Raw genomic sequence first — 13,717 nt, forward strand, 5'->3', positions numbered from 1 at the left:
AGCTCTCTGCATCAAAGGGTTTACAGTGTAGCACTTTGCTCTCATCTACAGTAAATGACCAATAAGAATAACTGTGCTGAGAACACGCTTTCACTTGACATCTTTACAAGGAAAACCAGAGCCAGATATCTTATTTTGCATCTTTATTGCAGCCATTTTCTGAGTCTGACAGAGATTTGAATTTCTTAAGTGCTAAAAGATGAAACAAAATTGGAATAAAATATGCATAAAAAGATGCATCGAACATACAGATGAAAAAAAAAAACCACTGAATATGTGCACAAAACACTGTCTACTCTAGTTTTACCAAAATGCTACAATTGCAAACATTTTTACAATTGCAAACTTCCTACCACATATGCAAGTGTAAGTTTGTAAAAAAAAAAAAAAAAAAAGCTTTGAGATATGTTTCTGAAAATACATATTGTATTTTTTACATTCATCAATCCCATGTTTTAGCTTTTATATTACAGTATATACAATGTATTCTACTGGATTTAAGAATACAACACCTCAAAACTTCTGCCAGCCTTATAAGAGGTATAGCTATAAACAAAAAGAGGTTCATTTTCATAGTGCAAAAGCAAGCATCAATATCTAAAAAAAAAAAAAAAAGAGGGCATCAATGCAAACTGCAAAGTTCATATAGCTACAGCCTTTGGGTGTTAAGAAATTCTGTTAACTAAGTAGCTTTTCCTTGTTTTCACCATAAAAGTAACAATATGGGTCTGTTTTTACACTTTGAAAACACAATAGCACATTAATAAGTACATTAAACTACACAAAGTTAAGAAAAGCTGAGTGAACTGATCCACAATCCACATTTATGGTTTCTTTTACTTGAGGACACGCTTGCTCTGGTCTACAGTGGGTCTACATATGCAAACTGATATTATACGTGACTTGATGTCCGTTATCCCAGGCGTACAACACCCTCTCTTTGGGGTTGTAATCGATCTGAGTGATGTAAGTACAGTTGTTGCTGAAAGGCAGGTGAGGGATCACCTGAGTGTTAGTGTGGGTGTCAAAGGCGTAGGACAAATTAGTGTCCTGCTGATTGTAGCTATCTGTCGCGTAAAGAACGCCGCATACAATGAAGCAATTGCCGTAACGATTGCGTCGAAGCCCGGTCCTCCATGTGGTTTCACGCTTCATGCTTAGATCATTGGGGTTCAGGCGGCTCAAGACGATCATTTCCTGCAAGAAGCCCTCGTCGTCCAGCGCTGGGTAGATCACCCAAAGTCCGCTTTCGTCGACAGCCAGATCCATGTCTGAGTTTCCTCTCCATCTCCACGTGGACACATCGTCGTTATCAAACACTGCATCGTGCAGCATGGTCCAGGCAGCCACGTAACGCAACCGCAGGTCATACTTAATGATGTCTCGAGAGAATGCACGGTTGTAATAAAAGCACCCTTGTAGACCACATGGCCGGTGCCGATCCAGTTATAAGGCAGCTTGTAGGAATTAGTGACGCGACCTTGAATAAAAGTGAGAAAAACAAACCAGTAAAATTGCTTATTTATAAAGTTTATCTGAAAAAAGAACCATACCTTGTTTGAAAACATCCATGTTGCGGAATTCCAGAAGGTTGTTGCCATAATAATAGTTTGTGACATAGATCTTGTCATCTTGAGCCAGTGGATCCTTCATCCAAGCGCCCTCATTACGACCGAATGTATTGTGTGTGATGGGCTTTGAGACTGTGGCCAAAGTGTCCTTACACATTCCTTCAAACAAAACCCAGAATTATGTTGTTTTAGTGTTTTATTCATTTTTGTGCCAAACCATGCAAACACTCTGGATTCAACAAAGGGACAGTTCGCCCAAAAATGAAAATTCTGTCATTAATTACTCACCCTAATGTCTTTACAAACCCATGAGACCTTTGTTCATTTTCTAAACAAAATTAAGATATTTTTGATGAAATCCAAGAGTTTTCTGACCCTCCATAGACAGCAACACAACTGAAATGTAGCAAGGACATCGGTAAAACAGTCCAAGTGACATTGGTTCAACTGTGGTTCAAAATTTTAGTAAGCAATAAGAATACTTTTTGTTTAAAAAAAACAAAACAAACATAATTCATTTTATTAAATATTGGATCACCGATGTCCTTACTATGTTTCTGGGTGTGAGTACATTTGTGTGTTGCTGTCAATGGAGGGTCAGAAAGCTCTCGGATTTCATCAAAAATATCATAATTTGTGTTCCAAAGATGAATTAATTAATGATCGAATTTTCATTTTTGGGGTGAACTTCCCTTCAAGTGATAATGGAAAATATTTTGCTTTCATAAATTGGCATAATTATATGATTATTTTAAATTTATTTTATTGTATTTATTCATATTTTTTATTTTGTACTTTCATAATTTGTACAATTATTAAATAAAAACTTTTTTAGAAATATAAAAAATACAATGCTAATTAATAATAAATAAAATCAGTACTTCCAAAATAAATTATTTTATATAAATTTTGCATAAATTTATGAATGCACATATAATTAATTTACATTTATTTGAACATTTATGATAAAATAATAAATAAAAAAAACAAGATAATAAAATAAAACAAATAATAACAAGAACATCATAAGGCTGTACCTGGCTTCTTTTGAGGTCTCTCTACCACGCTCTCTTCAACCACAGTTTTTACAGCTTTTATTCTTTCCATTTCCTCTTCTACCACTACCTCTTCCTCTTCATCCCAGTTTATGATAGATTTTTGTTTGCCAGGTTTGCTTGGGGTTGTAGTTGTTATTGTGGTAGCCTCTGTAGTGGTCATCAAAGATGATACTGAGGATAATGTCTGATTAGGAGTCATCTTGGGTAAGTGAGTAACTGAGTCGCTCCTGCTTTCAGTGACATGAGGTGATGTCACAATGGTGGTAGCAGCTGTTGTTTGAGCAGTTGATCCCAATGAGCTTTCTGTGACTGTTAAAGTGTCCGAATGAAGAGTTGGTACTGGTGTTGTTCTCCTAAATGTGCTTTGAGTTAAACTCTCCATTGAAACCGTTGAAGCATTTATTTCATCTTCCAGTTTAGCCTTAGTAACAATTCCATTTTCGGTCACAGAAGATACAGATGTTTTCTTTTCAACAGACCTGTTGGTGGTGATCTCTGTCAGAGTTGGCTCTGTAGCCACCACTTTAGCAGCAGCTGCTGTGACTGACTGGTTCATTTTTATATGGCCCAGATTGTATGACCTGACCATTATGTTTTGAGCTTGTCTTACAGATGGAGTTGAGGGCTCCATGATGCTTGCCTCCTTTTTGACGATAGTTTGAGGTATAATCTGTTCATTGTGGGTGGTGACCTTGAAATTATCCAACACAGCAGGTGTTGTTGTGGTTCTTTCATCTCCTGTAGAGTTGTCTGTGGTGGAACGACTGGTTTGAGTCTGAACGGATATTGGTTCAGAAGGCATTTTAATCGGCAAGGCAGAGTCCAGCAGTTCAGTAAATGGAGTTTGAAGGCCATCTCCCCCTTTTGAGACGTCACTCCTGGGTTTTGGGTGGACAGACCACCCCTTGATGAGTGGCTTTAAGGTGCGAGCTTTGTGATGAAGGAGCTGCTCGTCGGCAAAGAGATCAATTGAGCTATCCCCACTGTGATTTTCATCTACTGAAATGAAGAACAAACAAGGGCTTTCACAGCAATGCCACTGAAGAACCAATTTAGGTTCCCCAAAGACATTTTAATAAACAAAATAACTTTTTTTCCAATAGAAAAGTTCTATGGATGTTAAAGCTTATTCATGGAACCACAGTTACCAATAAAGAACCTTCATTTTTAAAAATGTTTTTCCTAACTACTCCGTCTGAGATCTTTGAATGTAGACGGTGAAATCAAAGTTATACTTACAGTTCTCCTCTGTGTCTGGCTCATCCACTGGGTCAGATTTATAGTATGTGATCCCCCTAACAATTATTTTTGGTTGTTTCTCCCTTCCTTGGCGCTCTTGTTCTTGCAAAGCTGCAACGGCCTTGTTTAGATCTGATCTGCTGGTCTTCAGGAGATCTCCCACAAACTTTTCCTCATATTTACTCTGTTAAGTACATCAGAGGACACTGTGATCCTGCAGGCTTTGAGATATTATGTGATAAAGAAAAACAATAAAATTCTGTCGTCATTTTCTTACCCTCACATTGTTCCAAACCCGTAAGACCTGTCTTATTTTTCTGTCCCGTCATTGAAAGTCCAGGTAAACAAAACTTAGAAGATCCAAAAAGGTCATAAAGGCATTGTGTAATTAAACCATATGAATTGGTTTAATCCAAGTCTTGTGAAGAGATAAGACTGATTAATATGATGATAAATACATTTAATTTAGGTTTTTTCCCCACATATAAACATACATAGTGTGCATCACATATGGTAAACACGGAAGCTTGTGTCACATGATAGATCCAACCTCACTGGTTCTCACACAGGTAGAAAGAGCTTTATTGCCAAGTATGCTTGTGCACACAAGGAATTTGTTTTAATGACATAAGCTTCCAGTACACTTAGACGACAACACAGAAAAAAAAACATATGTCAATATAAATAGACAAATACTGACAAATAATTAGAAAGACAAAATACATTGTTTGAACGGTTGTGCTATAGATGATAAAATGGAACAGAATAGAGTGAGATGCAGGGATGTACTAGGATGGAGGTGGTAACAAATAAATATAAGGTTATTGGACATTTTTATTGCATGAAGTGGGGAACATTTAACTGTTCATGAGGTAGTTTGCCCTGGGGAAGAAAATGTTCTTGTGCCTCGCTGTTTGGGTATTTGGAGCTCTGAAGCGCTGGCCAGATGGCAAAAGTTCAAAAAGAGTCCAAAAAGGGAATAACTTGGATGTGAGGGATCCAGAGTGATTTTCTGAGCCCTTTTCCTCACTCTGGATGCACTGTATACAAGTGGGCAGGGGACCACCAATAATCCTTTCAGCAATCAGAACCGTTCTTTGTATACTTCTGATGTCTGTAGTCTTCTTTTGATTGTCCCACTTCAGGTCCTGAGAGATGGTGGTTCCCAGGAATCTGAATGACTCCACTGCAGCCACAGTGCTGTCTATGATGGTGAGTAGGGGGGGGTGCAGGGGGGTTTCTCCTGAAGTCCACGATCATCTCCACTGTTTTGAGCATGTTCAGCTCCAGGCTGTTAAGACTGCATCAGACAGACATCTGCTCAACCTCTTGTCTGTAAGCAGACTCGTCACCGTCCTGGATGAGACAGATGACTGTAGTATCATCTGCAAACTTCAGGAACTTGACAGAGGGGTCTTTAGAATATGCAGTCGTTGGTGTACAGGGAGAAGAGCAGTGGGGAGAGAACACATCCCTGAGGGGCACCAGTGTTGGTGGAGCAGCTGTTTGACATGAATTTCCCCAGTCTCACTAGCTGTTTCCTATCTGTCAGAAAGCTGGTGATCCACTGACAGATAGAGCTAGGAACAGAGAGCTGGGTCAGTTTGGTCTGGAGGGCAGTTGGGATGATGGTGTTGAAAGCCGAACTAAAGTCCACACAAACAGGATCTTCGCATAAGTCACTGATTTATCCAGATGTTGCAGGATGAAGTGCAGTCCCATGCTGACTGCATCATCCACAGATCTGTTTGCTCTGTAAGCAAACTGCAGGGGGTCCAGTGATGTCCTTCAGATAAGCCAGAACCAGTTTTTCAAATGACTTAATGAAAACAGACGTTAGAGCCACAGGTGTGTAGTGGTTAAGTCCTGTAATCTCGCGTTTCTTTGGAACGGGGATGATGGTGGAGCATTTAAAAAACCATATGTGATGTGCTCTATATACATATTGGTGTCAATTATTGTTTTAATGTAAAAAAATCGGTTCATCATATAAATCAACCATATCTCTTGACTATTGATTCATTTTACGATGCTTTTTGGATCTACGTTTTGAGTACCCAAACTTCTTGTGAAGGAACTTTTTTGAGATTTCAGGTTTGAGTCTTTTGACATCAGGGTGAGTAAATGCTGACAGAAATTCATTTTTTTATGAACTATCCCTATAACAGATCATGATACAGATCATCTGCTTTGGATCTTTGATAGTCCAAGTCATTTGGCTCTTTTCATGCCAACTTATGTAAGAGTTGACAGTGGGATAAATTAGTGAGAGTTTCAAGTCACAACATGAGGTCACTTTTGACTCTTGAGACAGTGATCCTAAATAAATAAATAAATGCTCGACGCAGATGGCTTAACATAATGTTTGGATTGTTCCATTGTTACGTATTAGACATGGTACTTATGTAATGCAACATTTGTTTTAAATAGCACCTCCCACCTCTGTGTGCTGAAAAGCAGCTGCCTCATCATTCTGCTCCCTCAGACTGGTCCTCTTCTCCTGCGGCTCTGGAGCCAGAGTTGTAGGTGAAGATGTGGGCGGCTGTGGATTTGGAGAGGTGCTCCTTGTGTTCGACTTCTCCTTGGTCTGGTTGTTTAAGACCATCTGTCAGTAATAAATTGCATTTATAATATGTTTAGCATGAGTAAGATAAGAAAACAAACAAAAACACCACTTACTTTTTCTATAGTGTCCATGCGATCAAGAAGCTTTGTGGTGACTGAATGTAATTTCAGTAGATCCATGCCATAGAAGGAACCCTCCAGCAATTCCAGAATAGTTGACAGCTGTAATGATGAAGTAAATTCCGTCATGGCGAGAGTTGGTTTTATTTAAGGGGTAGGAAAGGTTATGCATTCATATCCTGCCATATTTTGAACTTATTCTGGTCTATGAGATCCAATTGAAGATGTTCTGGTCACCTTGATATTATCTTTTCCAGCCTGCTGAAGTTTCTTCAACCGGAAGTCACCCTCACAGGGGTTTAAAGCCGACGGAGGTGCTATGCATGCACATTTGCAGTGGGGTCCTGATGTGATGGTCTCCACCGTGTAGAAATCCTGAGGCGTTGCGTGACCATCCCGAATCCGCTGGCATGCGCTTGCGCTCAGAGGTCTGACAACACATTTACAGCCACAGTCAGAGCCTTCCGAAAGCGCTTTCACTTTGTCATAATCACCCAGCAGCTACAAAGAAAAGAGGACGGATGCATTTTCCAGCCAGCCAGCTTTGTTGCATTGTTTCTATATTGATGTGCATTGTAATGTTCATTGCTGTTTTTCAGGTACCAACGTTGTGAAGTATATCAATTTGTTTCTGGTAAATTTTTTTAGTAACTTTCATTAATAACATTAACTGTTTAGCCTACTTACATTCAAACAGTATGCCAATTACACAGTTTTAATAGGGTTTTTGAAAATCGTTTGGTAACACTTTATTTTAAGATGCCCTTTTTACATATGTACTTTCTGTTATGATAATTACAATAAATTATGCATAATTGCATGCAAGTAACCCTAAAACAAACCCTAATCCTAACCCTTACATATAATAAGTACATGTAGCCTAGCTAGTTAATTGATATTACTCAGTACTTAAATATATAATTACACTGTAACAACGACACCTTAAAATGAGGTGTCCTTGTTACTGTATACACTGTAATGAATTGCTGTAAAAATTACAGCATTATTTTACAGCCGCGGACTGTTTTTTAATAATACAGCATATTGCTGTAAACTGCAATGCATTCTGGGGTCACGTGTAGGTCTGACTCAAATGTACAGAATTTTGCTGTAAATTTCAAATCTTCGGAGCCGCATCGTCAACGGTCGAGGAGATTAACGTTAAAGACAAGAGGAGTGATTCACAACTGTGGTAAGTGACTTCAGTTTTTTATATTTCTTGTTTGGTAGTTTATAGTATATGAATGCATCTACATTCGCGGATTATATTGGTAACCCCAGATTCAAGCATCATCCGTCCGCGGGGCGCGAGGCAGAATTGCGCGGGGTTTCAGTAGCGCGGTCGCGGTAGGATTTCACACATCCCCCGGCGCTATAGCAGCCATGGACAGAAAATCTCTGGAATCCTTCGTTATGAATGACATGTTTCAGTGCTAATAGTTTATATTCACTGTAACTTAGTGTTTATCAGCACACTTCGTCGTGATTATTTTATGATGTAAAACAACTTTGCACATGCAGTCATCTGTTAACACGGGCGCCGAAATAAAACGCGTTTCTAAAGCCTCGCGGTCAGTAAGGGTCGCTCACGGAGGATGTGTGTGTCATATAAATTCTCAGTGGTGCTTTTCTAAGAGGTTAACGTAACCAGTGAGATGTAGATTTTTTTTGAGCATTTGCTAACTTCAGGTAACGTTAATGTGAAAACTTTAACAAATCTGTTTGATATAAAGTCTGCTTTGTATAGTTAGCCTAATTTATTACCTTAGGGCGACCAAATACGTTTTCCTTGAAATTATTAAATATGCTATTTATATATATGTGTCTATATTTATGTCGGCCGGCAAATCTTGTGTGTATTTTGGCACAGGGTGCACAAAGGCACCTTATCAGTGCGGTGACACTTGAACAAATGAACTGATCATGCGCGACACTGACCAATAAACAAACGAGTTGTTTTATTGCGTCTATGACTTGAATCTTATCATCAGTTGTAGTGATGGGAAGTTCGGATCATTTTACCGAATCGGACTTTTGAGTCTCGTTCAGCAAAATGAACGAATCTTTTTTCGAGTCATTTCAAATGAACGAACAACCAGAAGGTTCAGGAAGAAAAAAACAAAGTGCTTGCAGTCTGTTTCACATTAGGAGGCATTTTGCTGCATAATCGATCCACCACAAACCATATGCAACTATGGAAGCTCAACTTCCATTAAATGGACTGAAAAACGCTCAAGTAACGTTATAGGTCTCAAAACGCTTGCTCTGCGCCAGTGGATACACACAGTTATGTGCATGTCACAGACTGTCTGGGCATGCACTTCCGCGTTTCAGAGATCCGCCTTTTACTTTCCGTCAACATTACATTAATTAACGTTTAGAAAATTTATTTTTGACATTTGTGAATCAGTTCAGAATCGTCTGCTTATGTATTGCGATACATTTAAGAATCACATTTTTATCCCACCCCTACTAAATATAGTATGTAATGTAAATGTAAAAATCTGAAATACAAAAAAAAAAAAAAAAATGGTATAGGTATTAATTACTATTGTGATATTGATTGTTTTAGGAGACACTTTGACAAGTGGGCACTGGATGCTGAGTATTGAAGGCGAGGTGGTGTGTGAGGGCACTCAGCCCAGTTTCCTGTCCGGCCTTGCCACTCTGTTTGCTGCTTATTACTAGTTTAATCTTGAGTATCAGGAGGAAGCAGTGTGTACCTTGGAGTTCATTCAAAGGTAATGGTTGAATTCTAACAACTTCAGAACCAGCATTTTATAGATAAGTTATATCAGAACATTCCTTTTAATAATGTTATGTTATCAGTGTTATTTCTGTTGATGCCTTTAAAACAATGTGTCTTAACTCGAGAAGAGAATATATTTGTCTCCCTATTTAACACCAGCAAGCTATTGAGTTAAATATGTTTTTTTTTTATTATTAGTGGACATCTCCAACTTTCTTGGAGGTCCTAAAACCGCTCTTAATTACATATTGTCTGTTTCATGACCCTTTAGGTGCTTTGTGGGCATAAATCCAGAGAGAGGACCCAAAGCCAAGGGAAAAGTGCCATCGAAATAAAAACAGGACAAGTGATGCAGAAGAAAATGTGTGGCAGTCAACCCACATGTTGCCACTCTTCTGTGCAAATTCCAATGGAATTTCTGAAATGTAAGGATACACACACACCAAGATTGCGTCTTCCTTTTATTGTTCTCTATCTGCCTTTGACTGTACCTCTCATCCCTCTGTCTCTCTCTGACTGTACCTCTCATCCCTGTATCTGTCTCTGACTGTATCTGTCCTCCCCCTATTTGTTTCTGAAAGTATTATTATGTTTTGTAATATATCTAATGTATTGTCCTCTTTACTCTTTTCAATATTTCTAGTCACACTTTGAATCCTGGGATGGAACTTCATCTGGAGCATAATTGTTATTTGGTTGATTTTTATCTGTTTGATGGAAAGTTTGTATGACTTCTGCAAGTGCGCGGCTCCTTCCGGTCAGTCATGCATCACTTTTTTTTGTATGACTTGTTTTGCAATATTGGTCTATTCCTTAATGATGATAGCTATCTGAAAATGTCTTTGTGGTTTTTAAAGGATTAGTTCACCCAAAAATGAAAATTAAGTCAATAATTACTTATGTCGTTTCACACCCGTAAGATCTTCGTTCATCCTCACAACACATAATAAGATGTGGCTCAGTGAAGCGTGCATTTCTAGCAAGATCATTTCTTTTTTTCAATGCCCAGAAAGCCTCTAAAACATTTAAAACAATTCATGTGACTACAGTTGTTCAACCTAAATATTATAAAGCGACGAGAATACTTTTTTTGCCACCCCCCCCCCCCCCCACCCCCATCTCCCAAAACAACGATTTTATTCAACTATATCTAGTGATGGGCGATTCTCAAAACACTGCTTCATGAAGCTTAGAAGCTTTACGAATCTTTTGTTTCAAATCATTTGCTCAGAACGTGTATCAAACTGCAAAAGTCACACGAACCATTGAAATTTCAAAACACTTATGACGTAACGAAGCCTCATTTACTGAAATCATGTGACTTTGGCAGTTTGATATGCTCTGATTTGAACTGAAAGATTAATAAAGCTTTGAAGCTTCATGAAGCAGTGTCATCCATCACGAGATACTGTTGAATAGTCATTATTTAGTTTTTTGGCACACAAAAAGTATTTTCATTGCTTCATTACACTAAGGTTGAACCACTGTAGTCACATAAACTGTTTTAAATATGTTTTTAGTACCTTTCTGGGCATTGGAAAGGGAAATGATCTTGCTAGCAATGTAGGCATCACTGGGCCATCAGGTTTTATAAAAAATATCTTAATGTGTGTTGTGAAGATGAACAAAGGTTTTAAGGGTGTGGAATGACATGAGGGTGAGAAATGACAGAATTTTCACTTTTGGGTGAACTGTTTTAATATGACCATGTTGGTCATGTTTCGGTTATAACGCAGTTTGAATATTTCTTTGTGTCAAGGTCCATGATGGCCATTATGTTCCAAGTAATAAAAAAGAAATCATGCCAAAATTTCATATCCATTTAAAAAAAAAATGAAATAATTTTAAAATAAATAAAAATGAGTTCAAAATAATATACTTTTTATGTCATTTTTTTATGTAAATTTGAAAGTGATATATAACATTTTGACCTGTTTTTTTTTAGATTTTAAAAATGTTATTTTTTTATATTTTTTTGGTGAATTAAGTTATGCATTATATAACACTTTATGCAGTTAAAGTTAAGTCAGCAATAGGGAAAATATATTGTATGCTATCATTTTACATACTTTAAATATAGCAAATACACATATGCTTTTTTTCAAAGAATTGCTTTGCACAGTAAACTACTTGAAAGTGTGCATTTGCTATTTAAATAATTGTTAAATGCCATATACAATGTATTAAAAATGCAGTATATAATATATTTTTTTGTAAAAATGCAGTATACAAAATATAAAAAAATTACTGTAAATTTTACAGTAAAATACTGGCAGCAGGGTTGCCAGCCAGTTACTGTAAATTTTACAGTAGTCTTACTGTAATTTAATTTACAGAATTTTACTGTAATTGAGAATACAGGAAAAATCTGTAAATTAAATTACAGTACGACTACTGTAAAATTTACAGTACCTGGCTGGCAACCCTGCTGCCAGTATTTTACTGTAAAATTTACAGTAATTTTTTAACAGTGTAATTATACATTTAAGTACTGAGTAATATTAATTAACAACATGTTTACTAGGCCTATAGGATTAGGGTTTGGTTTAGGTATATCGGATGTAATTACGCAATATTGTGTGCTAATACTGTAGTAATTACATGTAACGTGTAACAAGGAAACCATAAAATAAAGTGTTACCAAATAAAGTGTAACCAATGTTTTCCAACCCTGAGTGGCCTAATTTTCTATGGGTTTCCCCGAAAATAATTTTCATAATTTTAAACAAAACACAATTCTACGTGCATGTGATATAAAATTGGCAATGAAGCGATATTATTGTATTATGATTATTATTATTTTGAGTACGATCGATCCAGCAGCCTACTGTTCGTTGAAAAATGATTTTAGGACTATTTTTGAATAAAATATTTTTTAAATACTATTTCATAGGCTATTCATAGGCTATTTGAATTTACTTTAGAAATTCATTATGCAAAGACTGTCAATAAGTTATTAATGAAAGTTATCATGAAGTGTTACTTATATAGCAGGTTATAAAGAAGCTGCACAGATATGATCGTATCGAAGAGATTCTTACCTGACTTAATATATTTTCTTGATTGTCACTTTCAACTTGCAAAGTGTCATTCTGTTCATTCGTGTTCTCCAGAAGTGTCTGGTGTGATTTCGGAGCGGCTGAAGTGAGAGCAAATGCCCCTAGCCACAAAACGCACCAGATTCCCATCGCAGTCATCGTGCAAGGTGTGATTTAATCCCGTCAAACATATGCCGCTGTAGATTGTTCTGGCAGGTTTTTTCCTCTTCAAAAACGATAAGCCGTCAAACAGATCTCCATTTGCACTGCCCTCCAGGTGAAATAACTAAAACGGAATGAGGTTTTGCAAAAGTCTAGAAGAGGTAAAGTCCAGATGAGGGCAGGTGCCTGGTCCTTAGCTTGAAACTGGTTTGAGAAGAAACAGGAGTGACGTGACATTTGAGCTGAAATGAGGGGGCTGGATGGAGAGACGCACGGAGCACGCTGATCGTTGCACGCACGGACCACAGACACAAATGTTCACACTTTAGCTAAAACGACTAGACTATATATATATATGAAGAGTTCAGATGCAAAAACCTCTAAATGCCATCTGAAATTTTCATCTAAAATTAGGATTTTTTTCAGGCTCCTATATTTATGTTCAGTTATTTCACTTTAATAGCCTGGAAAAGGACCTGCACATTGCCATTAAAGTAAAATGACTCAACCTAAGCATAGGAGCTTGATAAAAATCCAAATTTTAGATGAAAATTTCAGATGGCATTTAGAGGTTTTTGCATCTGAACTCTTCATATATATATATGTGTGTATATATATATATATATATATATATATATATATATATATATATATTTTTTTTTTTTTTTTTTTTTTTTTGAGAAGGAAAGAAAGAAAATCAACATATATGTGTCAAGAAAAAACCATTTATTCATAGTAAACTTTATTTTAAAATGTATGTGAACTTTATTAAAGTTATGTAAATTATGTATGTGGAATTTCTTAAATGTGTTGCCTGATAAAAACATTTACATTGGAGCGCACCTGTGCGGTGACGTCATGCACGCTGAGAATTTAGCATTTGGACATAAAAATGACCCAATAACGCACAAATGTTATTAGTTTGAATTCGTTTTAGTAAACGGGTCTATATTATGCAAGAAGTGTGAATCAAACATTTTAGCCTTGAATGCGTACATAGGGTTAACTTTTTTCTGTTCCTAAAAGTCTAGCTAGAGCAGAACATTATGCATAGAAATTGAAGTGTTACAGCGCCACCTAGTGTGTTTTAAGACACACAGAAGAATACAAATACGCAGTACAAGATCGTTCTTTTTCCTGTCTGCAAGTGTCAGGTGTTACACTAATATTATTAACCAATAGTGGTCAGTGTTGCCCCGTATTACTGTTGTTGTT

At 37.0% G+C, this 13,717-nt stretch overlaps 1 protein-coding gene across 1 annotated transcript; it reads right to left on the reverse strand.

Annotated features, from left to right (window-relative positions):
• Positions 1 to 128: 128 nt before the first annotated feature.
• Positions 129 to 12,794, reverse strand: olfml2ba (olfactomedin-like 2Ba). The gene is given in 10 exon segments (XM_026290871.1): positions 129 to 891; positions 894 to 1,412; positions 1,415 to 1,480; positions 1,554 to 1,730; positions 2,609 to 3,628; positions 3,869 to 4,052; positions 6,309 to 6,473; positions 6,548 to 6,655; positions 6,791 to 7,054; positions 12,344 to 12,794. Coding segments are annotated over 10 exon segments (2,688 nt in total). The 5' UTR covers positions 12,500 to 12,794; the 3' UTR covers positions 129 to 862.
• Between the last annotated feature and the right edge of the window lie 923 nt (positions 12,795 to 13,717).

This window comes from Carassius auratus, chromosome 20, assembly GCF_003368295.1.
Source record: "Carassius auratus strain Wakin chromosome 20, ASM336829v1, whole genome shotgun sequence".
NCBI classification, from domain to species: Eukaryota; Metazoa; Chordata; class Actinopteri; order Cypriniformes; family Cyprinidae; genus Carassius; species Carassius auratus.